Source organism: Silurus meridionalis, chromosome 8 (genome assembly GCF_014805685.1).
Source record: "Silurus meridionalis isolate SWU-2019-XX chromosome 8, ASM1480568v1, whole genome shotgun sequence".
Taxonomy (NCBI): Eukaryota; Metazoa; Chordata; class Actinopteri; order Siluriformes; family Siluridae; genus Silurus; species Silurus meridionalis.
Window position 1 is genome coordinate 990001 of NC_060891.1, and position 27330 is coordinate 1017330.

Consider the following 27330-nt stretch of genomic DNA (forward strand, 5'->3'; position numbering starts at 1 on the left):
TTCTGCTCTCCAGCTTAGGAAACTCGGCCGTAGTGATTGTGATCATCAAACACCGGCAGCTCAGGACGGTCACCAACGCATTCATCATGTCCCTCTCACTGTCTGACTTCCTCACAGCTGTGCTCTGCTTGCCGTTCTCTTTCATCATGCTGTTCAGTAAGGACGGTGCTTGGCTGTTTGGTGAGCGCTTTTGCATCGCCAACGGGTTCTTTAACACCTGCTTTGGGATCATCTCCACCCTCACCATGACGCTCATCTCCTTCGATCGGTATTACGCCATTGTCAGGCAACCGCAGGAGAAGATTGGGAGGAAGAAGGCTATCCAGCTGCTGGTGGCCGTCTGGCTGTCAGCGGTGATTTTCTCTTTTCCGTGGTATCTCCTCCTACGGACATCGGAACACCTTGTTGTTCACAAGCACGGATTTTACCACTGCATGTACGTTTTCCACTCCGGGACGTCCCGCATGGGCACGGTCTACAGCGTGTCCCTAATCATTGTGTGCTACCTCCTTCCATTCGCACTGATGTGCTTCTGCCACTACAACATCTGCAAAACGGTGCGTCTCTCCGAGATCCGGGTACGACCCGTCACCACGTACGCGCACCTGCTCCGCTTCTACAGTGAGATGAGGACGGCTACGACCGTTCTGATCATGATCGTCTTCATCATCTTCTGCTGGGGTCCGTACTGCCTCATGGGGATTGTCACGGCGATCGGAGATTACACCTTCAACCCGGCCATGGACGCCGTGGCCGTGTGTATGGCATGGGCAAATGGAGCTATCAACCCTCTCATTTACGCCATGAGGAACCCCAACATCTCCATGCTGCTGGGTCGCAGCCGTGAGGAAGGATACAGGACTAGAAACATGGCTGCTTATCTGTCTGCTCAGACTCGCACACGCAGAAGAACGGCGTCACGTTCGCACGCAATACGTGAGCGATACATAACAGGGACGCGTGCCGGTGGAAACAGTCGAGTGTCATCCTCGAGCCCGGCCAATGGCGGAGAGGTGGCCATGTGGGCCTGCAAGAATCCAGCTGTGTTCTTCTGCACAGATGCACATCTGGACACGGCCACCGAGCTCGGACAAGAACCGAAACACGACACGGCGAATACCAGTCTCTGATTTTTTTCTTTATTTCCGAATGACTCGTTGGGTTTATAAACAGTAGACTGGGTTATAAATGTCTTGATTAATGTTTACGACATTTTTAAATGTGCCAAACTCGACACCAGGGGGCGTGTGACCGCGCCACAACACTGTGGATGAAATAAAAAAGATTTTGGCCTACAGCTATTTATCGTGGGGGAGACGTGGGACAGTCTTAACACTTTTCTCTTTTTTTATTATTACCACCTTATCATTTAAAGCGCCAGTTTAAAATTTCGCCATTCGCCTCTGTAAACAAGCAGCAAGGTTACTTAATTGTGTTGTTATAGTTGAATACGTCCTTATAAAAATTCCCCAGATTACATGCAGCAAAAGTCTAATAACATCATTAAAATAGAAAACAGACAAAAAACTTTCTCTCACCAAAAGCCTCAAATCCATTTTACACTGTTATACAAGGAGACGTATCTGTATATGTGTCCCCGGTTTTAAACGAAAATAAATTAATTATTCATATCATGTTTAAAAGAATAATATTACAGCAAGCGTGGTTTTAAATGAGCTGTGCAGAGGGACTAAACCCCAACAACAGTTTACAATGAGGATTGCAGATCTCAGAAAACCAAAATCAAACTAAGAATATATACAATAGTCTTCATTTTCTCTCCAATTTAGAGATAAAACAAGTGAAATAGTTTGAAAATTTCTTGTAACATTGATTGTAACAATTTACAGCAGTTTTGTTCAATAAGACAGAAATTTTAATCGAAACGAATGTCAATCAACGTTACATTACGATGTTACCCTGTCAAAATGTTACAATGTTAATGTGTAACACTGTAATAGTGTAAAACTGTAACACTCTAATACACTGTTTGTACTAAAATGCCATAGAGCCGTACAATATTACACTGCTACATTGTTACAGCGTTGTTATTACAGTGTTACATCAGTACAGTGTTATAGTGTTATGGCATTATAGTGTTACACTATTACACCGTTACAGTTTTACAGGTGTTTTTCTTAAAATATTATGATTTACAGTTTTTTTTATGGGAAATGATAGTTATAATGTTACACTTTTGCATAAACTATTACACTGTTACAGTGTTACATGTATAGCTTTTACACCTCTGGAATTTACACTGTTACAGTGTTATAATGTAAGATCCGGTAAAACTGTAACACTCTAATACATTGTTCCCACTATAAAGCAATAACACGGTAATAGTGTAATGGTGTAACACTAACATTCTAATACACAGTTCACACTATTAGTGCGTTACACTGTAACACTGTTACAGTATTAGAGTAAACCATTTCAGTGTTACTCTGTTACAGTGAAGTGGCATCAGAGTGTTACACAATTATGCATTTATAGTGTTACAGCATAACAATTTTAAGCTATTACAGTGTCATAGTGTTACAGAGTCAGAATGTTGCACTTTTACAGTGTTACATCATTACAGTGTTATGGTGCTGTGGTACACAGTTACACTGTTGTAGCATTACAGTTGTACAATGTTAAACTATTGCAGTGATATATAGTTACATCACTGCACCATTACATTACAATATTGTACTGTTACAGTGTTGCAGTATGCGAGCGTTGCAGTATGACAGGGTTACAGTATGACTGTTGCAGTATGCGAGTGTTGCAGTATGACAGCGTTACAGTATGACAGTGTTGCAGTATGACAGTGTTACAGTATGACAGTGTTACGGTCTGACTGTTGCAGTATGACAGTGTTAAAGTATGACAGTGTTACAGTATGACAGTGTTACAGTATGACAGTGCTATAGTATGACTGTTGCAGTATGACAGTGTTACAGTATGACTGTTGCAGTATGACAGTGTTAAAGTATGACAGTGTTACAGTATGACTGTTGCAGTATGACAGTGTTACAGTATGACAGTGTTACAGTATGACAGTGTTACAGTCTGACTGTTGCAGTATGACAGTGTTACAGTATGACAGCGTTACAGTATGACTGTTGCAGTATGACAGTGTTACAGTATGACAGTGTTACAGTATGACAGCGTTACAGTATGACTGTTGCAGTATGACAGTGTTAAAGTATGACAGTGTTACAGTATGACAGTGTTATAGTATGACTGTTGCAGTATGACAGTGTTACAGTATAACATTGTTACAGTATGACAGGTGTTATGATTCTCCCCGTCTCCCTTCCTCGAGTTAAAAAGCAAAGATTTCCTCATTGCACTAAGAAACAAACAGATGAATAAGAGCTGAACAATTTGCTTATTGAAATTTAAATTTATTTCTTTGATCCTTTTTAGTTGCAACACACATGCGCACACACACATTTTTACATAATATACATAATATAAATAATATACAATCAGTTTTTTTAGAGGTATTGTGCACACAAGCATGCACGCTGATCAAAACCAGAGGGACACTGGGGGTAAAAACATGTTTAGCAAACTGTTTACACAATAAAGATGTTTTTTTTGATCCGACAAAGTACAAGCTGTGTGTATTAATTATTCATGTTCATCATTAATTTGACCAAAACCTTGAAAGGACTCAGAGATTTAGGCTTTAAATTAAATTATTCCAAACACGATGGATGTCTGGAAATCACTCTCTTAGATTTCTCCTGGAGATACGAGCCATAAACAGAAATTAAACAGTAAACGGTTCTATAATAAACAGTTATAGAAATTAAGAAGGAACTTAATGTACATTTGGAGTTTGTGCAGCACACGTACGCAGGTCATACACACTCACAAATAATGCAGTCGGATCATTCAGGGGTAAACCTGGAATTCTTTTTTCTGATAGGAATAAACGTGACACTTATGCAGAGTTTATATCATTAATTTAGCCGAAAATCAGTCATGGAAATTATACTACATGTTAAAATTCCTATATATATATATATATATATATATATATATATATATATATATATATATATATATGAACAGAACTCATTCATTCCCACTGAAAAGTTCAGAAGTTTTTGCTGCATTACACACTCTTTCACACTTTATAAAGCAAATGCATTGAAGGAATCTCAGGAACTTTTCTATAGTTTTCTTTCTACAAAATCATTTCCTCCTTTAAGACACTAAAGGTTACTGATGTCTGAAAAAAAAGAAGCACATTTTCCTCCTTATCGTCTCACTCTTAAATTTATTTTCTCTCCAGATCACGTTAGAACCAAAAACCAAGGATATACAGTATCTTACAAAAGTAAGTGCACCCCTCACGTTTCAGTAATTATTTTAGTATCTACTCAAGGAACAATGCTATTGATGAAACGTGGATATATTTTAGATTAGATTAGATATTTTAGAATATTTAATATGCAGATTGTATAGCAGTACAGATTTACTGTCCTCTAAAAATAACTCAACATATATTATTGTCTAAAAAAGGTTGCTGGTGTACTCACTTTTGTGAAATACTGTATATCTACTACATTTATTACACAAATATTTATATCTAAATCAGAAATTTTTATCCTGGGCTTCTTTCTATGTTTCAGCTCCATAATTTGTCATATTGTTATAAATATTAATATCAGATTTAACAATTAAATCAGTTGCTGAAACTCCTGATGCATCATAATTAGGTTTTTTTTTTTTCTTTTTTCAAAATGAAAACTGATTTTAAATAAAGAAACTAAGAATCCATGTAAACAACAACAACAACAAAAAGAACATTAATAAAAAGCATTCAACAGCATCAACAACAACAATCAGAAAATCATGACCACAAAAACGAATCCTACGAGATGATTTACATTCATACAGACACGTATAAACACACACAAAGATTACAGCGACTTAAATATAGCCTATATATATATAAATATATATATATATTTTTTTTATTATTAAGTTGTTTTCCCTTTAAAATTGCATTTTCCCTCCTAATAATCTCATCATTTTAAAGATTTGTTGCGTAGAACTTCTAAAGACGTCGGTTTGAGCTCTTATACTGTTTATTTTGCATTATTGTGGGTTTGTTTTTTGTTTTTTTTTGCAAAACTTTTCAATTAGGACAAAAGTAAATGTAACATCTGTTTACACATTGAGATTTTCTCTGAATTCATTTATATAGTGGCAGTTGAAAAGTGTAGAAACACAGAGTATTGAACTTCTCTGGAATGAACTGGATCGTAATGAAATCTCCAACTTTGGCACTTTTTTGGCAAGTTTTATGAAAGGCACGTCAAAGTATTTCAGCTGAATGTTTGGAGAAACGAAGTGTCCTTCATGCTGAGAGAGGATTTGTTTTAAATAGAAATCAAATGGAACATCTGGACATTTATAGATTTGTTTGATCAAAGTTACTCTTTATACTGTTACATTACTAAGTTAGTTGCATAGAAACAAAAGGAACATACACGTGTCATGCACGTGTCTCAGAAACCATAAAAGACTTGAGGGTTAATGTATGTTTAATCTGTATATTAGTTATATTTAATGTTGAGAAACAAGGGATCAACAGTTTCCTCACCAGCCTGAAAACACACCAGTACACAGTTCCTCAGCTCTCACGTTGTTGTTGTTGTTGTTGTTGTTGTTGTTGTTGTTGCCTCTGTATTATATGTTATTGAGTAGAACTTTGGGAGGCTGTAAATGAACACTTCAGAACACCTGTTACACTCTTATGAAGTGTGTGTTAATGAGCTGACTGATAATGATCAGGTGTGTGACAGCAGGAAAAACACTGAGTGTGTCTGTGGCAACATTTTTATCACTAACAAACCAAATACACATTAACAGTGAGAGTGAAAACATACACAGATAATCCGAATTAGCCCTTATTTCCAATAGAGATAAAAAAAAAAAATAATAATAATAATCATTCGTAATCGTTCATATTGAGAAGGTGCAATACTTGGAGGTCACCGAAAGGTGGCAGCTTTGGCACGTTTTCATTCACACACACACACACACACACGCACGCACGCGCGCGCGCAAGCAAAATGTTCGTTTATCATTAATATGGCACATACATGCACATGCATACAATATTCACAATACATCAGTTTTAACACTGGAAATTCAGCTGCTAAGCTCCTTTACATGTAACACATCCATGTGTCTCCCCACAAGGGGTTTGTTTTTATTGTTCCTGCTAATTTCTGATGAATGGCAGAATAGCTGATTAGCTACCAGGCCACTGCAGTGCAACATTATACAATATTCTCTCTCTTTCTTTTTCTCTTGACTCGTTAGAATAAGTTCGTCTCTAAAATAGTGCAGGTTTTCCTCAGAGATTGAATTTGCCGACGGGTCTTTCTCGGCTCGTTTCGAGCGGCTGAGTGTTTGCTCGTTTGCGGTTGCGTTTCATTTTGCTCAGATCTTTGTCGAACACTTCTCCGGATCGCAGGGCGGAGACGAGGTCGTCAAACTCGCCGTCCTCCTCACAGTTCTCCTTCGCTTTACGCGCCTTTCGCTCCTTTTCCCTCTGCTCCTTCATCTGAGGAACAAAGAAAAAAGAGAACAAAAGAGCAATTAGAATTAAAAAATCAAAAAAGCTTCGATTTCTTGCTAATAAAAGTCAAGCCAAAGTATGTACACAGCAACAGCGAGCACCTTCAGAGAAAAGGTGCTAAGTGGTGACAGTGTTGTACCTGAGCCTCCAGGCGAGCCCTGCGCTCCTCCTCCTCCTTTCGTTTGCGGATGTTCTCGTTATCTTGTTTGGCTTCAGCGAACGCCTGCAGGAACTGATCAAAGATCCTGAAGAAGTCGTCAGGCTGCACCGAGCTCGGTTCCTCACCGTACACTTTCACCACCTTCTGGAACTGAAGAAGAGGAGGACAGTGAAGAAAAAGAAAGTCACTGCAGCTGCACACACTGCACCATCATTAATGCACCTCATGCCACCATTTTTGTTGTCCATAAGTTTTGGTTAAGAATACGATCAAATGCATCATGAAGACCAAATGCTTTCAATTATTTACTGTAAAGTTCAATCAGAAATATTATTTAAAATGATCAGTAGTCATAAAGGCTCCGTTAAAAACACCATAAATCCAAATCTGCAAGCGAATCTGCTCGATGTGACTCCAGAACCTGGGAAGAGTAATGATTTATGTCTGATTTACGCCTCACATGCGGGACTTTGAAGGTTTGAACGTCCATTAGAAAGCAGCGTGGCTACAGAGAAACGTCTCGAGTTCCACATGTGAGAGATCTTTCCATCATCCTGTCAGTTTAACAGTGTAACAATATGTCATCCATCCATCCATCTTTTCATCCATCTATCATCCATCCATCCATCCATCCATCCATCCATCCAACCATCCATCAATTTATCCATCCATCCATCCATCCATCCATCCATCCATCCATCCTTCCATCATTATGTCAGTTTAACAATCTAACATTTTATCATCAATCCATCCATCCATCCATCCCTCCATCCATCCATCCAACCATCCATCCATCAATTTATCCATCCATCCATCCATCCATCCATCCATCCATCCATCCATCCTTCTGTCATTCTGTCAGTTTAACAATCTAACATTTTATTATCCATCCATCCATCCATCCATCCATCCATCCAACCATCCATCCATCAATTTATCCATCCATCCATCCATCCATCCATCCATCCATCCATCCATCCATCCATCCATCCATCCATCCCTCCTTCTGTCATTCTGTCAGTTTAACAATCTAACATTTTATCATCCATCCATCCATCCATCCATCCATCCATCCATCCATCCATCCATCCATCCATCCATTCATCAATGCATCCATCTATCTATCACACACGTCTGATGATCCTTCATCCCACTCTTATTATTACCGTCTCCTTGGCCTCCTGTAGTGAATCTTCCACCTCTGAGAAGCTGAATCCTGCCACCGTGATGAACTGACTGACCACAGACACAAACTTATCACCTGAGTCCTGGGGACGAGTCTTCTGGTACTCGAGCTCCTGTTCAAACACACACACACACACACACACACACACACACACACACACACACACACACACACACACACACACACACACAAACACACACAAACACACACACACACAAAATCAGACTTTATCCTGTATTAAACCGATCATAAAAATGTGTGTGTTGGTGTGTTACTCACCGCCTCCATACTCTTTAGGCCGCTGCGCAGGTTATTCATGTCTTTCTCCAATTCTGTCATGCTAAAGGAGTGAAATATAGCACATATCAATTCAGTGTGTGTGTGTGTGTGTGTGTGTGTGTGTGTGTGTGTGTGTGTGTTTCGGCACTTACTTGACTTTTGCAGCCTCTGGGACATTCTGCAGGTCGTTATAAAACAGCGCCACTTTGGGAAATTTCTGCTCTAAGATCATGATCAAGTAATGGAGCAGAGTGATATTCCTATTGACACACACACACACACACACACAAACGACTGAACAATGACGATCTGGAAAGAATGATGTCAGCAAATTAGTGTGTGTTGTGCTCCTCACTTGTCGATGCTGGACTTGGTGTCAGCGATCTTGTTGAGCGAGGAAATTTTGAAGCCGTACGCGTTTCCCCTTTGACCTTTGTTCATGTAGTTCCCAAGAGCCAAGATGACCTCCAGGAGCTGGCGCAGGTTTTGACTCTGTAGCACCTCTGAACATGCCTGACTGAGAGCTGAAACATGAAAAACACTTTAGATGAACTTCTTCAGCGGTTTGAGCTACAGGAGTTCGTCTGTTGGATCGGAACACACGGACCAGCCTTCGCTCCTCACGTGCATCAATGAGCCTCGTCAGCCCACAACCACTGTTCCTTTCCTGGAGCACTTTTGATAGATTTTAAACACTGCAGACCAGGAACATCCCACAAGAGCTGCAGTTTTGGAGATGCTCTGAACCAGATCTTAACACTTGCTAATTTGTCCTGCTTCTAACACATCAGGATAAAATGTTCACTTGCTGCCTAATAAACTAAACCCACACACTAACAGATGCCATGATGAAGAAATCAGTGTTTTTCACTTCACCACTCATAATGTTATAATGTCATAATTACAATATATATAAATAATTAAAAAGTAATTTCTGCAGAAACACACCTTCAATCTTTGGCTTGATGTCTGCAACTCTTTCAGCAAACTTCTTTTTAAAGTAGAGCGACTGCAGTTTTTGCTGATAATGATTTATCCTGTGGGTTGGACCAAAATGCATTTCATAAATCCACACAAAAAAAACCCAAATCACTGAAAGTTCAATAAAACAATTAATAAAATCAGTTTGTGTGCATCTGCTGTGTGTAGTTTTGTGTAAAATCTGTTTATTTAGTGATTTGGAAGGAGATTTATGGGAGGAGTCTTCAGTGTCAGATTGTGTGAGTGTGTGTGTGTGTGTGTGTGTGTGTGTGTGTGTGTGTGTGTGTGTGTGTGTGTATGTGTGTTTAAACCTGCTCATGTCGTAGAAGAAGCGGTCGGCTTTGGCCATTCTGTCCAGCTCATGTTTGTGCTCCTCAAGAAGGTCTATGTCACTCTTCTCTGGAACAAACTTCAACAACTGGGCAATGACACACACACACACACACACACACACACACACACAAATAAATTTGCTAATACATAATATTTATTCAGTGCATTATTTCTCATTTGCATAAAGTCTACTTAAAGTCATTGTGTATCTGGCCCCGCCCACTTCTTTGCAACTCCAATTGCTCTTCCTCCCGAAGCCACGCCCACATACATGTTAATTGAGGTAATTATGTTAAAGCACATGCTGATAAGTGGGATTACCAACTGCCCTCTATCACAACAGTAAATGACTGTTAAAAGTTGTAAGATTTGCTGGTGCTTTTCTCCTTTATAGAAACTCGATCTAATTAAAATGTATAGAGGTGAGTTGGATAAATTCTAATAAATCTCTTTTATATCATTCTCCTGCCTGTAAGTAATGGGCATGTGATCAAACCCCACATGTTTCCTTTTACACATTTCTTTCTCCTGCCCTATTGTTTTTATTATTCACAGACTTTCAAAGTCTCAGAAATACACACATGGACTATTCCATGGACACACATAAACTCCATTCCATGGAGTCCTGGACGCAGCGTGGATGATAAATAACAACATCTTTTCTAAACTTTGTGCTCATTTGATGTGCAGATATTTGTTTCAGTGCCACTTCTATCAGTATATTAGTATCAGCTGATGATAATCACCTGTTCCAGCATGTCTTTGGGAAGGTCCTCCTGCTCGTCCATGGTCATTATGGCCTTCTTAATCTCATCATTGTTCAACTTTAACCTGCCGTACAATTTTAAGCATTAATAACACGTAAATTAAAATAAAATAACAAATTATATAGTACCTATTATTAGCGATATTAGTACAGATATTAAACACATTAAAACATTTCTATAATAAAGAAATAAATCTCAATATTATTTTAAGGAAAATTTTGCATAATTATATTTTGTATGTAATGAATTGTTTGTTTATTAAATGTAGATCTTTATTATCTCGATTGAAAATGTTTTTTTTATATAATAGTATACAAGCAAAAAAAAAATATATATATATATATATATATATATATATATATATATATATATATACTTTTAAAAATATTTATGATTTAATACTGTATAGAATTTATTGTATGTATATTAATTGTAGCTATGCATCTTGATTATCTTGATTATAATTAATCATAATTAATATTATATTTTCACCACTTTTTTTCCATATAAATTAATATTTTCTTAAGTGATGCACATAAGACTTTTTTAACCAAAAAAACAGAAATAAGTGTGTGTACAGTAACACACTGCGATCCAGACGCACCGTGACAGGAGGATGTTGCAGTTTTGTGCTCGGCGGCCGTCAATAACCGACAGCTCCTTCACTTTCTTTGCAGCTGTGTCATCACCAGTGTCTTTCTGCAGAGAGATGGAAGCGCAGATGAAGCTAATTTGTTGCTTTATTACTGTATGTCAAAGAACTTTGAAACAGGACTGTTTTATACGAATCAGAAGCAGTGTCACAATTAGAGTCAGTATTGTGCACACACACTTTTCTAAAGCCTTTCCATTTCATTCTGGCTTTTTTTTTTGCATTAAAGAAACACATTTCATAGCATCTGATGACACTAGAGCTCAGTGGGACTGTGAGATGGGTAAAACAAACAAAATGTACGCTGGAACATACCCAGAAAAAGAGAATATAGACAGCATGTAAGTCAACCAATGTCTGTGCAGGTATTTCAAACTCTCCTATATTAAATGACACTGTCTGGAGGCCCCGCCCACTGCCCCTCCCTAATGTCTACCTTGAAAGATTTCTGATACAAATCGATTGTTTTCTGTTTAACAGTATACGATCTACTTAACTAACAATAGACATGTAAAGTTACCTCTGCTATATAACAAATAAATCTATTTATTAAAATATTTATGGAAAATGTTTATCTGGAAAATGGTTAATAAAATCTTTTGTTTTTTTTAAAGTGTACTATGTTTTGCTGGCAAATTTTTTACCTTCATAATAAAAAGACGTTGATTAAAAATGCAAATAAATTAATTGATACAAAAAAAATGTAAATTAAACCTTTTAATAGTAAGTCTGAACTATGTGATGCTTTGCAACCACAAAAGACGTTCTGCCCAGGATCCTATTGGGCTCATGTTGTAGTGTTAAATTTATATGCTGAGATGTGAAATTTACTCATGATAGACTTATAATTATATACTGATTGTATCTTTGCTAATATTTTAGATCACCTAACATTTTCTAGTTATCTGAGCTTCCAACTGACTACGATACCAAGAGAAAAAATAAGTATGCAGCATATTTATGTTAATATATTTCAATAGAACGTAGTGTTTTATAGCATCTAAAAATACTAATAAACTGCCGGAATACAGATCTGAAATGTGGGATTAAATCAATGTAAAAAAAAAAAAAAAAAGCTCTAAATGACAATAAGGTGAACACAAACAACTTTATGTAAATGCAATAAATGTAAAATAAATGTGTTTCAGTGTTTATGTGTGTGTGTAATAAATCTCCAGCTGTGTTGTGTTACCACAACAATAAAAAATATGACACTCTAACTAATCAAAACTAAATGGCACACACTATAAACCTGGGGCTATACTCTATCACACACACACACACACACACACACACACACACACACACAGAATTAAATGTTATGTCAGAACAAGCATCTGGCTCACAGACTAGAATAGCATGTTTCTCCGAGCAGAGTTTTATTCCAGAATGTTTTCTTTTATCACAAACGTCTGCTGTTTGCATGGCAGATAAACGGAATAATTGCTAACAGAAAGTTTGACCCGTCTGCACATTCACTCATCCTGATGGTATTTTCAGGGCTGTTGTTGTGGTTGTCACTAGACTCATACCAGCTGTCTCTGGTAGGCTGAAAACGTTCTCTCAATGTCCTCCAGGTCCAGAACTTTAAAAATTTTGATATCGTCCAGCTCTGTCCACAAGGTTCCTTCTAGCTTGTTCTACAGGTGACAAACACAACAGCAGGTCTATAAGCACTGGACTTTGGAGAAGTTCCTCTGAAAGTAAACATTATTATAATAATGATTATTATTATTATTGTTGTTGTTTTTGTTAGGAATTGGCTGTTTTTAATGTAGTTGTTTCAATTTCTTATCAGTGCTGATATCTGAGTCAGTGCTGATATCTGAGTCAGTGTTAATATCTAAATCAGTGTTGATATATGAGTCAGTGCTGATATCTGTGTCAGTGTTGATATCGGATTCAGTGTTGATATTGATTCAGTGCTGATATATGAGTCAGTGCTGATATCTGATTCAGTGCTGATATATGAGTCAGTGTTGATATATGAGTCAGTGCTGATATATGAGTCAGTGTTGATATCTGAGTCAGTGTTGATATATGAGTCAGTGTTGATATATGAGTCAGTGCTGATATATGAGTCAGTGTTGATATATGAGTCAGTGCTGATATATGAGTCAGTGTTGATATCTGAATCAGTGTTGATATATGAGTCAGTGCTGATATCTGATTCAGTGTTGATATATGAGTCAGTGTTGATATATGAGTCAGTGTTGATATATGAGTCAGTGTTGATATCTGAATCAGTTTTGATATATGAGTCAGTGTTGATATTTGAGTCAGTGCTGATATATGAGTCAGTGTTGATATCTGAATCAGTGTTGATATATGAGTCAGTGTTGATATATGAGTCAGTGTTGATATCTGAATCAGTGTTGATATATGAGTCAGTGTTGATATATGAGTCAGTGTTGATATATGAGTCAGTGTTGATATCTGAATCAGTGTTGATATATTAGTCAGTGTTGATATATGAGTCAGTGTTGATATCTGAATCAGTTTTGATATATGAGTCAGTGTTGATATATGAGTCAGTGTTGATATATGAGTCAGTGTTGATATCTGAATCAGTGTTGATATATGAGTCAGTGCTGATATATGAGTCAGTGTTGATATCTGAATCAGTGTTGATATATTAGTCAGTGTTGATATGAGTCAGTGTTGATATCTGAATCAGTTTTGATATATTAATCAGTGTTGATATATGAGTCAGTGCTGATATCTGATTCAGTGTTGATATCTGAATCAGTTTTGATATATTAATCAGTGTTGATATATGAGTCAGTGCTGATATATGAGTCAGTGTTGATATCTGAATCAGTGTTGATATATTAGTCAGTGTTGATATATGAGTCAGTGTTGATATCTGAATCAGTTTTGATATATTAATCAGTGTTGATATATGAGTCAGTGCTGATATCTGATTCAGTGTTGATATATGAGTCAGTGTTGATATCTGAGTCAGTGTTGATATATGAGTCAGTGTTGATATCTGAATCAGTTTTGATATATGAGTCAGTGTTGATATATGAGTCAGTGCTGATATGAGTCAGTGTTGATATCTGAATCAGTGTTGATATATGAGTCAGTGTTGATATATGAGTCAGTGTTGATATCTGAATCAGTGTTGATATATGAGTCAGTGTTGATATATGAGTCAGTGCTGATATATGAGTCAGTGTTGATATCTGAATCAGTGTTGATATATTAGTCAGTGTTGATATATGAGTCAGTGTTGATATCTGAATCAGTTTTGATATATGAGTCAGTGTTGATATATGAGTCAGTGTTGATATATGAGTCAGTGTTGATATCTGAATCAGTGTTGATATATGAGTCAGTGCTGATATATGAGTCAGTGTTGATATCTGAATCAGTGTTGATATATTAGTCAGTGTTGATATATGAGTCAGTGTTGATATCTGAATCAGTTTTGATATATTAGTCAGTGTTGATATATGAGTCAGTGCTGATATCTGATTCAGTGTTGATATATGAGTCAGTGTTGATATCTGAGTCAGTGTTGATATATGAGTCAGTGCTGATATATGAGTCAGTGTTGATATCTGAATCAGTGTTGATATCTGAATCAGTGCTGATATATAAGTCCTTGTTGAAATCAAAGTTATTATCAGTTTCACCTCATTAAGTTTGGCCCAGTTGAAGGACTTAAGTGGGTTTGAAGGTTGAGGAATGTCCTTTTTCTTCTGTCCTGAGGATCCAAGAGAACCGAATAGAAGTCCAGGGGGAGGTGGAGGAGCTCCTGGAGGAGGAGGAGGTGGAGGAGGAGGAGGAATCCCACCTGGAGTAGTGAGAGCAGGAGGAGGAGGAGGAGCAAGACCCGCAGCTGAAGGTAAAGGAGCAGAGGGAGCACCAGGAGTTTCAGGAACATGAGAAGGTGCTCCAGGAACAAATGCTCTCTAAAAGAAAGGAACACATTGAGGAAGCACATTTATATAAATGTTATATAGAATCTGTGTGTGTGTGTGTGTGTGTGTGTATGTGTGTGTGTGTGTGTGTGTGTGTGTGTGTGTGTGTGTGTGTGTGTGTGTGTGTGTGTGTGTGTGTGGTTTTGTTCCTACATTACTGAGCTGCTGAAGCTGAGCCATGAGTGAAGCCACTTGCTGTTTGGTGAGTTTGTGTTCGTTGTTCTCCTTCTCCAGTTTCTCCTTCATTTTACTGAGGGTCTGCATCATCTCCTCTTTCTCCTGCGCCTTCACTTCACACTCTCGTTCCTTTTTCTCCAGCTTCTGCTGCAGCTCACTCTGTTCTGCATGCAAATAACCCAACATTTACTGACCATCTGTTTACTGATCAGATCATCTAGTTTGTAGAGTTAGAACTGTCTCTGAAAGGAAGCTCTCATGTTACTGGGTTCTGAAGAGAAGCTTTAATGGTGGAAGAACTTTGCTTTTAAAGTACGTGACATTTTCATGACATACACAAACCTTTTTTTTTTTTTTTATATAGATGGACATTTTATGATCCAGTTTTTTGTATTTAACTGCTGATTGTTGCTAAAACCCTGATTGTGGTCTGTGTGTTTACAGAAATTAAATTAGAGTCTGATTACATTTTAATTAAAGCTGTGAGGCATTAAATCCAAACAAGGACTGTTTTCTCCTGCTGTATCGAGCTGGCAGAGGAATTCTGTAACAGTGTGGTGGAGCGATACAGAGAATTAACGCTAATGTGATTAAACTACTTACATGTGCTGTAAATTCATTTATGCATACAAAATTATTTTGGAATATGGAATGTAAGTTTTAGGTGGTTTATTAAACCACCATCATGCACACACACACACACACACACACACACACACACACACACACACACACACACACACAGTCAAGTCAAGTGAAGACAAAATTTCATGATATGTATTGAAGATTCAGGTGTTCCAATACTTTTGGCTATATTGTATATGTGGAGACAATTGATTGGATGTTTGATGGATAAATAAATAAATAAATAAATAAATAAATAAATAAATAAATAAATAAATAAATAAATAAATAAACAACAAATAAATAAATAAGCAATAAATAATGATTTGATGCCGTGTAAAACCTCTGCTGATTTTTCTCACAGCGTTTAAGTGAAATACAGATGTGTCAGCACGAGTCTTTGATGTTTGTGAACAGCTGCTTTAAAGGGGACTGAATGGATGATCAGGAGGTAGAAATCAGGGTCAGTGCTCACAGTGCTTTCTTTACATTACCTTTCCTCGTCTTCTCTGCCTGCTCTTTCCACTGTTTCACCTCATTTTCATTCACCAACCTGTCAGGGTTTACAGAGAGAGAGAAAGAGAGAGAGAGAGAGAGAGAGAGAGAGAGAGAGAGAGAGAGAGAGAGAGAGAGAGAGAGAGAGAGAGAGAGAGAGAGAGAGAGAGAGAGAGAGAGAGAGAGAGAGAGAGAGAGAGAGATTAAAGACTAAACAAAACCCAAACTATTTTATATTAATAAAAAATATTACAATTATATTATTAAAATGTTTTTTTATTTTTTCAATTGGATGAAAATCTACTTCAATATGCCTTAATAACCTTTTTTGACAAATAAAACACAAATTAAGTAAAGTTTTTACATTTTGAAGGTTGAAATTATAATCTAATCTAATCTAATCTAATCTAATGTAATATAGTATAATATAAATAATGTAATATAATATCATTATAAATGAAAGTAATAAGTTAATAAAGGTTAAAAATGTATTTTCTGTATTGTTTTTTTGCATAAAATTTGAGAAAGAATAAGATGAAGAACACCTCCACTCACATTTTCACCACGTTCTTCACGTTGAAGTTCTCTAGTGGTGCAACATCAGGATCGTGACCTTTATCTGTCTGTAGGACGATCTGCTGGACGATTCGGTCGAGGAGGAGCCAGTAGTGTACCATGTTCCCACTCCACTTATCTGTACAGAGGGAAATCACTCTATAAGCATTATACACATTATTATTATCATTGTTGTTGTTGTTGTTGTTGTTGTTGTTGTTAGCAATGGTGGTGTTGTTGATGTAGCTCACAGGGCATGTGCAGACAGTGCTGGAGGATGGAGATAAAGTGTGGAAAGGCCTCAGTGTGGTTGATTCTTTTTCGGATGAGCTCAAACACCTGTGACGCACTTTTAGTGTTGACATGAACCTAAAAACAACAAAGACAACATCCATAACTCGATCTGATTTTCACAGAGGAGGAAATGAAAACGACATCAGCACCATGTACACTTACATTCTCAAAGCGTTTGGCCATTTCCAACTCATCCTCGTTTCTCTTCATTTCAAAGTAGTCCAGATGCCTGGAAGAGTAAATAGAGTGGACTAGTCATTACAGTAGAATGGCTGCAGATGTTAAATTGTGGGTTGTGGGATTAAGAAGCTGCAGAGAGAAAACTGAGCTCTTACCGGTCCAGCGTCTCGTTCTCATGACTCCGGAGTTTGTCGATGACCGGTTGGATTCCCAGCATGAGGAACTCGTAGCGTAAGTGAATCCTGAAGTCCAGACTCGACTGCACGTAAAATATTCACTCAAAGTCATTCTGATTATTGTTTCACTTCCTGTATGACCCACATACAAACACACACACACACACACACACACACACACACACACACACACACACACACACACACACACACACAGCCTCACCTCTCCAGCTCCCTGACTAAGCACAGCATTAATGAAGAACATGACAGTGGTCTTCAGGTTCACCTCGTCTCTGTAACGACCCGTACTCCTGTCCAACTCATTCACCAGAGACTGAAAGAAGAAGGAAGGAAGAAAGGAAGGAAAAAGGACGAAAGGAAGGAAGGAAGGAAGGAAGGAAGGAAGGAAGGAAAAAGGAAGGAAGGAAGGAAGGAAGGAAGGAAGGAAGGAAGGAAGGAAAAAGGAAGGAAGGAAGGAAGGAAGGAAGGAAGGAAGGAAGGAAGGAAGGAAGAAGGAAAAAGGATGGAAGGAAGAAGGAAGGAAGAAGGAAGGAAGGAAGGAAGGAAGGAAGGAAGGAAGGAAGGAAGGAAGGAAGGAAGGAAGGAAGGAAGGAAAAAGGACGGAAGGAAGGAAGGAAGGAAGGAAGGAAGGAAGGAAGGAAGGATGGAAGGAAGGAAGGAAGGAAGGAAGGATGGAAGGAAGGAAGGAAGGAAGGAAGGAAAGGAAGGAAGGAAGGAAGGAAGGAAGGAAGGAAGGAAAATAAAAACAAAGAAGGCAACAAAAGAAAAAACAAAGAAACAAGGAAAACCAGAAAGAAAGAAATATTTGAGTCTGATATAAAAAGGAGTAAATGTATTGAAAAGGGGATTTGTATATTATATAATGTGTAAAGATTTAAAAATAAAAACGCTGTCCTGCTCCGTGTCCCACCTGGAAGCGCGTCCTCTCGCTGGCGTATCTCTGATAGTGTATCATTGCCTCCAGCACTTTGCGATGGCCGCCAGGGACAAGACACACGGCAGCCAGGATCTCCAGCACAGCCACTTTGGTGCGGATGTTCTCGGTGCTGAGGCTCTGAGCGATGATGTTGATGCTCTCAGGGTGGGCCAGGACATGGGAGCGACCTTTAGAGTTGTTCATCAGAGCCTTGATGCACCCGATCATTGAGGTGTGGATCTGAGACTCGTTTGTCTCGTAGTCCATGTTCTTCAGGAAGTTCAGCAGACAGGTCAGGCCGTCCTCGTCGATGAACTGGGTCACAAAACTGCAGACGGAGAGAAGAGATGATTTATATACTAAACTATCTTTATTAAATACAGTCATTATATCAGCGTGTGGAGAAGAGACGAGACGAGACGAGAAGAGAAGAGAAGAGAGAAGAGAAGAGAAGAGAAGAGAAGAGAAGAGAAAAAGAGAAGAGAACACATTGAGAAGAGTTATTCTTCTATGTAAGAATATAATGGTGTGTGTGTGTGTGTGTGTGTGTGTGTGTGTGTGTTTGTGTGTTTACCTCATGGGTTGTGTCCTTAACGCTGTCTTTAATCCCTCAATAGATTTGCTCCTCTGCTCTTCATCCTCCTTCTCTGTAGCCATAAGCGTCTTTTTCTGAGGAACAGCACCAGCATACAGAGTTTATGATATGACATGATGTAATATATATATATATATATATGATACTGTATACACGCTGAATATCATTCCTACAAATAACATTATGTATAAGTGCTCTATGTGTGACCTGTTTAACCTTCTTCAGCAGAAAGTAATAAAAAAAGAAACCTCAATAAATAAATATTAATTTAATATCAATAAATATGTGTGTGTGTGTGTGTGTGTGTGTGTGTGTGTGTGTGTGTGTGTGTGTGTGTCTCACAGCAGCCATTAAGTTGATCTGGTCGATGTAATATTTAGGCGAACTTATCGCTCCTTTATTCTCCTCCTGTTCCTGAAAGATCATCAGAAAAATAACATTTGTTTGATCGATCGATTCTTTAAGGTGTAAAGACGTGTAAAGACGTCAAAGCCACGTGGCTGTGAATTCTGTTTTAACTGTTAGCAGATGAGGGAGTTTAATCCTTTCGCTGATGTGGATGTTGGAAAGAGAAGAAGCGAGTTTTTTTCACTACACAGTGACATTCAAACTTTCCAAATAAACCCAAAGATAAAATATTTAACAGTCACCAAAACTACAACGCAACGTTGTAATAAATAATATTAATAAAGTATAAAAAAGTAAATACAATTCTCATTAACTCATGCATAAAAACGCTGTCCAGTGCACGACATTAAAGTGCTATAACACTGAATAGAGTGTCCCTGAATCTCTGTCCCCTCTCTCTCTTCATTAGTCTATTTTATTACCTTTTAATTGCATTGTTCTCCCTTCTTCTTTCTCTCCAAAAGATTAAACATATCTTTTACTCGCTTTCTTCCTCGTCCCTTCACTCTTCCTCCCTCTGTCCTGCACTTTCCCTCATATCAAATATAACTCACACTCCTCACATTCATCATCTCTTTTCATCTCCTGTTGTCCTTCACTTATTTACACATACTCTTACCATCTTGTTGCTGCAGTATATCTGCCATTTCTTCTCAGCAGGGAGAGCAAACATGGCGGCTCGGTGCGTTTCGGTGAGGTCCAGTTCATCCTAATGGAGGAAACACAAAAAAAACCCCAAACATATCAAAAACATAGAATTGAAAAAGCAGTTGGCCAAAAAGGTAAATTCACACAGTCGCATGTGTTCACAGTAGATATTTTAGATGACGAATTTTCCAACGAGTTCTCTGGAATGTAGTCATGTTTGTATCTGGATAAAAAAAAAAATACAGTTATGGAAATGTAAGCTTTAAAATTCATACCACAAACAAATGTCAAGGACACAGGATAATATTCTTGGAAAGAAAATGATCTGGAAGTGCAATGGTAAGAAAAACTAAAATAGACACACACACAGACATACACACACACACACGCACACACACACACGCACACACACACGCGCACACACACACACACACACACATACAGTACAAGCTTTACAATTATCCACAAGGCTCTCTCTCCATTCTTCAGCAAACATCTATCTGCATCAAAAAGATCCATTTTAAATCATCAATAAAAGTAAAATATGAATAAAAATCTTCACACTTTGTGAGATTGCTACACAGATACGTTTAAACAAAAGTTTTTTACCCAAAACTCCAATCAGAAGCAGTAAGAGTAAGAAGAAGTAGAATACGCACCACAAGCTCAGAGAATATAGCATCCAGCTCCTCACTGGGAGGGATGGGCAGCCCGGGCTCCATCCCATGTAGAGTGATGTTGGTGTCATGGCTGACGCTGTAGGTGATCTCAGGTTGCTCGCTTCTCTTAAAGCAGCACAGGATGGAGGTCCAGCTGCGAGATGACTGCTTATGAGGAGTCATTGCTGCATCACAGTATGACACAGCCAGATCCTGGAGATCAAACACACATACAGGTCAACATTTGTGTTTTAAACATACACATCATTTTAGTATGTTCTGATGTGTTACATCTGTCACCATCTTCAAATACACTCCTACAGATAATGTATACTCCGGGGTCATGTTCACATACCATACTCCACTATACTACATTAAATATACAACACTCAGACACTCCACTATACTACAGTAAATACACCACACTCTTATATACTCCACTATACTACAGTAAATACACCACACTCTTATATACTCCACTATACTACAGTAGATACACCACACTCTTATATACTCCACTATACTACAGTAAATACACCACACTCTTATATACTCCACTATACTATAGTAGATACACCACACTCTTATATACTCCACTATACTACAGTAAATACACCACACTCTTATATACTCCACTATACTACATTAAATACACAACACTCATATATACTCCACTATACTACAGTAAATACACCACACTCTTATATACTCCACTATACTACATTAAATACACAACACTCATATATACTCCACTATACTACAGTAAATACCACACTCTTATATACTCCACTATACTACAGTAAATATACAACACTCATATATACTCCACTATACTACAGTAAATACATCACACTCTTATATACTCCACTATACTACAGTAAATATACAACACTCATATATACTCCACTATACTACAGTAAATACATCACACTCTTACATACTCCACTATACTACAGTAAATATACAACACTCATATATACTCCACTATACTACAGTAAATACATCACACTCTTATATACTCCACTATACTACAGTAAATATACAACACTCATATATACTCCACTATACTACAGTAAATATACACACTCTTACATACTCCACTATACTACAGTAAATACCCCACACTCTTATATACTCCACTATACTACAGTAAATATACAACACTCATATATACTCCACTATACTACAGTAAATACATCACACTCTTATATACTCCACTATACTACAGTAAATATACAACACTCATATATACTCCACTATACTACAGTAAATATACACACTCTTACATACTCCACTATACTACAGTAAATATACAACACTCATATATACTCCACTATACTACAGTAAATACATCACACTCTTATATACTCCACTATACTACAGTAAATATACAACACTCATATATACTCCACTATACTACAGTAAATATACACACTCTTACATACTCCACTATACTACAGTAAATATACAACACTCATATATACTCCACTATACTACAGTAAATACATCACACTCTTATATACTCCACTATACTACAGTAAATACCCCACACTCTTATATACTCCACTATACTACAGTAGATACACCACACTCTTATATACTCCACTATACTACATTAAATATACAACACTCATATATACTCCACTATACTACAGTAGATACACCACACTCTTACATACTCCACTATACTACAGTAAATATACAACACTCATATATACTCCACTATACTACAGTAAATACATCACACTCTTATATACTCCACTATACTACAGTAAATACCCCACACTCTTATATACTCCACTATACTACAGTAAATACCCCACACTCTTATATACTCCACTATACTAACACAGTTTATTATACTACAGTAAAGTTGCATTTGGAATACACTACTCTGTGCCAAAGTATAGTAAATATACTACTAAGAATTCATGTTCAAACACACTCCACTATAGTCCATGACATTTACACTCTAGAGCACAAGATCAAATACACTGGTACTATAATACTACAACAGGTTTAGTATCTAGGGGACGTGGTTAGTTACATTGTGCTAAAATATAAAAGGTTTACTATCTAGGGGAAATGCTAAATATTCTATACTAAACTACAGTAAATACAGTATATAGCCATTTACAATCATTTACACTCACATACTATATAACATGAGAATACCCCACTACACCACTGGAAATATACACTCCTGGGGTGGACACACTCTCCAGTATACTGTAGTACAGTAATTATACTAGTCAGAGGTAATGTTCTGATATGATGAGGCTGGGATTAGGAGGATAATCTGTATATTCAGTAGTATGTCTGTTGCTCTAGAAAGAGGGCATAAAAGGAAGTTGTTCAAAGTCAGATTGTTCTTGCTGAATAGTAGGAATGTCCTTGATTTTGGATACACCCCTCTGTCAGTCCAAGGCTGAATGAACTGTTGTTATTGTTTACACATACTTGACAATTGTATACATGCTAGTCTTTATACTTGCTAACAAAAACTAACATCATAATATATTTCAATTATATCCTGTAAATTGCTGTTTAAAGGCACAAAGCTTGGTAGTGGAACAATGTCTGAATAATTAATGATTTTCCAATGTCAACTTCACAAGAAATTCATCCTCTTCAATGCAAAATGGCCAGAGCTCATATTGGATCACTTCTTTTTTTTACTTCCTATATGAGCTTACACACTATATACCAAAAACCTTGTGTAAAAATAAAGATGTGCTACTTTTGGAGAAATTCTTGGAAATAAACTGACATTTATTGTGAATCCTATTTACAGGTGGCTTAAGGACACGTTTCTGCCATTACACCATTATTAAAAAAAGAAAAATAAATAGTATATATTTAATTTGATTCCTGCTCGAGTACAATTTTACCACAAAGGAGTTTATTTCTTTAAAATCTTCATTATTTCGAAGGGTGAGGAAAAAAGTTTTAGAGTGAAAACTCTTCTTCGGCTGCTGAAAACTGATTCAGTGATTCCCAGGTGGGTGAAGACCTGCAGCTTCAGGGTGTTTTATTACTTTGTGAGAAATGTCTTTGCTCACACAAAGCTAGAACGCAGCGTCTCCAAATAACAATAAATCACCAGGCCATGACCTAAAGAAGGTCAATAAGAGAAAAGCACTCGAAAATCTCTCACAGGAGATATCAGGAGTAAAGAAATTAAATATTTATAGCTTTCTCTCAGGAAGGATATTTCCTAGGAATTACATTTACAAAAATTCCCAGATGTTGGAAAAATTACCTCGGTTTTTTGTTCTCAATGAGACAAAAAGCAGTGCATGTTTTAGATCAACTCTGTTTTCAAAACAGCAGAAATTAATGTTGACCAAACAAAAGCGTATATTTACACCAAGTTTGCCTGGCAATAGTTATCTATGAAATGGAATTCGGGTGTCAGTCGTAACTCAGTGGAGAAGATCAGAGCAGCAGATTATAAATTATAATTGAGAAATTAAATTAAATTAGAGATCTGAATTTAGGCTACAATCTTCAGGCCGAGAAATATCAAAGGTCATATCCCAGCATCATTTCCCTGTGTTTATACTGTATGTAGCATGTGTACTTTTCTTTTCTATAGGATATTAATTTCACACCTTCACCTTAAGATTCATATTTACTTACAACCTCACCTACACTAATTTTAGTGACTTTAGCCAGTGTAGGTTTTTTATGTAATTTAAAAGGTTTTATACAACTAGAATATGGACACAGATGTTATGACTGCAACGCAAATATAAGAGCAAAACCTTTGAACATTTTTAGCATCGACTCGATCAGTCACACAAGCAGCTCCTTGTTTAGAAGAAAAGCGATAGCAAAACAAGTCTCTTGATACCCAAACAGAAACTGAATTCAGGTGAAGCAGGAAAAGAGCAGAGGTGAGAGCGCTATCGTCTGTACACAACATGCCCTAAATACAGCAACAAAAACATTACATATTTGAAACACATGTCAGGACTGTCTGCCTGCAGCTACCATACTCAGAATAATGTGAGAAAATGAGAAGGTCAGACAGACAGATTTGTAGACAGACAGATTACAAAGAGACATTATTAGACTGAGAATCAGTTGAATTGACTGAATCACACAGTATTAGTTGACTGATAGATTAATAGAAAGAGAGACAGAATTAATAGAGAAATAAACAGGTTATTAGACAGACAGACGGATTATTTGACAGGCAGATTAAGACATTACTGAACAGAATAATAGACAATGAGACCGATCATTAGAAGGGAGTCAGATTATTAAAAAAGAAACAGATTATTTGATAGAGCGAGTGAGAGATTATTAAACAGATAAACAGGGTAATAGGCAAATAATCTGATGAACAGACAGAGTCAGATTACTACACAGAGAGACAGAGTTACTCATTACATATCCAATTTATTACAAATCCTCCTGAAATGTCCTGGGGATTAAATTTACAAACTGATGAAAGTACAGCACTTTGACAAATTTCACCTGTGTCCCAAATCACTGAGAGAGAGAGAGAGAGAGAGAGAGAGAGAGAGAGAGAGATGTAGAAAGATACAGAGAGATACTGTCACGCCCAGGTGAGAAATGTACACCAGTTTCATTCCATTTAGTGTGTGTGTGTGTGTGTGTGTGTGTGTGTGTGTGTGTGTGTGTGTGTGTGTGTACGGAGTGCCTTTCTGCTTGAGTCACTTTAACGAGTAGAGGATGGAAATGGCAAACACACACACACACACACACACACACACACACACACAGCAAAGTACAAAGAGCAATGGGAAAGAGAGTTTGGGAGTTTAGTGCCCTTTTATCTGTCGAAACTGAAGTTTGTTTCAATGATTTATTATTATTATTATTATTATTATTATTATTATTATTATTAATATTTATTTATTAATAATAATAATAATAATAATAATAATAATAATAAGTATTATTATAATAAGTAGTATTTACCTGTGCAGGTATGAGTCTGTGTGAAGGAGCAGCTTAAACCTGCCCTGCTCTATGTGTTTAAACTCCACGGCATTGTCTCAATCCACACCACACCCTTAATCCAGCCCAAATCCTTCTGCCTAGTCGGGTGTAGTGCACTTTCACCCTACCGCCTTCCTTTACACGAGTCTGATCATCTACAGGGGTTTGACACACTGTGTGTCTCCTCTCTCTGCTTCAGCAGTGTGAACACACACCGAGCTGTTCTCAGTTTGTCCCACTCGTTCTTTGCCCTGCCCACTCTCTCTCTCTCTGATTGGAGGAAATATTGTAACGTTCTCTATAAAAGTGTTACAGCAGGAGTTTTGTTCTGAGCCCATATTTACACCCAGCACATTATCATTCATATTAAATATGACCGTTTCATTCATTAGGGTGTGTACATGTAACCTGAAGTCCTAGTAAAAGGAGGCTTGGCTTTAGTGTGTCATTTGACAGCAATTAGCCAACGGTTACAACGGCATATTTTATTTATTATAGAAGAAAAAGTTGTGTTTATTCTCAATTTATAAATACATGTAATGTTTGTAAGACAAAACAGCTGACACTGGAGAAATGGAAAACGTTTCCGCACACAAATTAGTGACCACTCATGTTTTTTAATCGATTTTTATTATTATTATTATTATTATTATTATTATTATTATTATTGTTATTATTATTAACCTGTAAAATGTAGCTGCAATAAAGTCAGAGCTGCTGTTTTTACACCATTCTGATCAATTACAATTACATATTTAAAGTATGGTGTAAATTTAGTGCTTGTGCTAATGTATTTCAAAACCCTAAACCTAGAAATATTTTGCCTCAGAGACATCTAAAAGCATGACTAAGAACACTAACCAGCCCTGAAACCGGTTCTAGCAAATGAGACTCCAAGCCACTTTGCTTTTACATTGCATTTTATTTTAGGTTTTTTTTTGTTGTTCTCTGCACAAAATATAAGTATTCATGATGTGAAAGCAGATCTTAAGGGTGTTTCAGGATTTGAGCAGATGGTGAAAGTAAAAAAAAAAACTATTAAATGCAGACTGATGAGTTATAAACAATGGAACAATGGATTTGTGTTCAAATAGTGCAAAAGCAATGCAGGAAGTTTTGACGCAGGGAAACGTTCAGGTACTCCGTATCATGTGATATACCATCGCTACAAAAATTCATAAAAATGATGCAATTCTTGATACTTTTAAAGCGCAGTATGTAGGAATTTTGCAATGATGCTAATCATGAAGATCATTGAAAGCTAAGTTGATGTGTGTGGTTCCTGTCATGCTGTAATCTTAGTAATTATAAGTTTCCAGCTCTAAAAGCATTCTTCGTCAAACTAGTTACTACCTGGTGACATTTTCAAAGTAACATAGTGACATTATAAACGATAAAACCTCTCAGCATGGCGTAGCTGTAACAGAATTATGGGGAGTTTAATATCAGAATGTACCTTTATTCATAAGATTTCTTATCAGTAATCACGTAATAGTTTCATATTCTTTTTAAAAGATGTAAAGATTTCCAAAAAAACATCAGATTTCCAAATGAAAGAATGTAAAATATAAAATATCTTACACAGAGGACCTGAGTGTGAACATGACCAAACAGGTAAACTACATATTTACAGTGTTCACTTACTCAAGAAAGTTTAATTCCTGGGTTAGCAATCATCTATGTACTTTTGTGACAAAAACTAAATTTGTCATAAACCATGATGAGG

General features: G+C 37.1%; 2 protein-coding genes across 2 annotated transcripts in view; one reads left to right on the forward strand and one right to left on the reverse strand.

Annotated features, from left to right (window-relative positions):
• LOC124389676 (G-protein coupled receptor 135) overlaps positions 1 to 3951 on the forward strand; it is a 4413-nt gene extending 462 nt beyond the window's left edge. The window contains exon 1 of the mRNA XM_046855093.1: positions 1 to 3951. This exon is cut by the window's left edge and continues 462 nt beyond it. Coding sequence (XP_046711049.1) covers positions 1 to 1130 — 1130 coding nt within the window. The 3' untranslated portion in view covers positions 1131 to 3951.
• Positions 3952 to 5833: 1882 nt separating this feature from the next.
• On the reverse strand, positions 5834 to 25813 carry daam1a (dishevelled associated activator of morphogenesis 1a). Its single transcript, XM_046856265.1, has 25 exons — positions 25584 to 25813; positions 20631 to 20843; positions 19943 to 20032; positions 19258 to 19329; positions 18895 to 18989; positions 18315 to 18648; positions 17607 to 17717; positions 17363 to 17466; positions 17190 to 17256; positions 16985 to 17102; positions 16734 to 16872; positions 16178 to 16236; positions 15036 to 15223; positions 14595 to 14873; positions 12486 to 12593; positions 10906 to 11000; positions 10281 to 10365; positions 9513 to 9619; positions 9169 to 9257; positions 8576 to 8744; positions 8373 to 8480; positions 8221 to 8281; positions 7922 to 8053; positions 6735 to 6905; positions 5834 to 6580 (listed from the first exon to the last, which is right to left on the reverse strand). Exons 2-25 carry the CDS (start codon positions 20811 to 20813, stop codon positions 6371 to 6373), a joined length of 3174 nt encoding a protein of 1057 aa, XP_046712221.1. The 5' UTR covers positions 20814 to 20843; positions 25584 to 25813; the 3' UTR covers positions 5834 to 6370.
• Between the last annotated feature and the right edge of the window lie 1517 nt (positions 25814 to 27330).

What these genes read in the sequence shown, in the direction of transcription:
- daam1a (XM_046856265.1), bottom strand. Translation starts at nt 20,813, where the DNA reads ATGACTCCTCATAAGCAGTCATCTCGCAGCTGGACCTCCATCCTGTGC. An exon ending in TTAAGGACACAACCCATGAG is followed by an intron (nt 18,649 to 18,894) that starts GTAAACACACAA and finishes CTCCGTCTGCAG; the next exon opens with TTTTGTGACCCAGTTCATCG. An exon ending in GTGAAGAACGTGGTGAAAAT is followed by an intron (nt 16,237 to 16,733) that starts GTGAGTGGAGGT and finishes AAACCCTGACAG; the next exon opens with GTTGGTGAATGAAAATGAGG.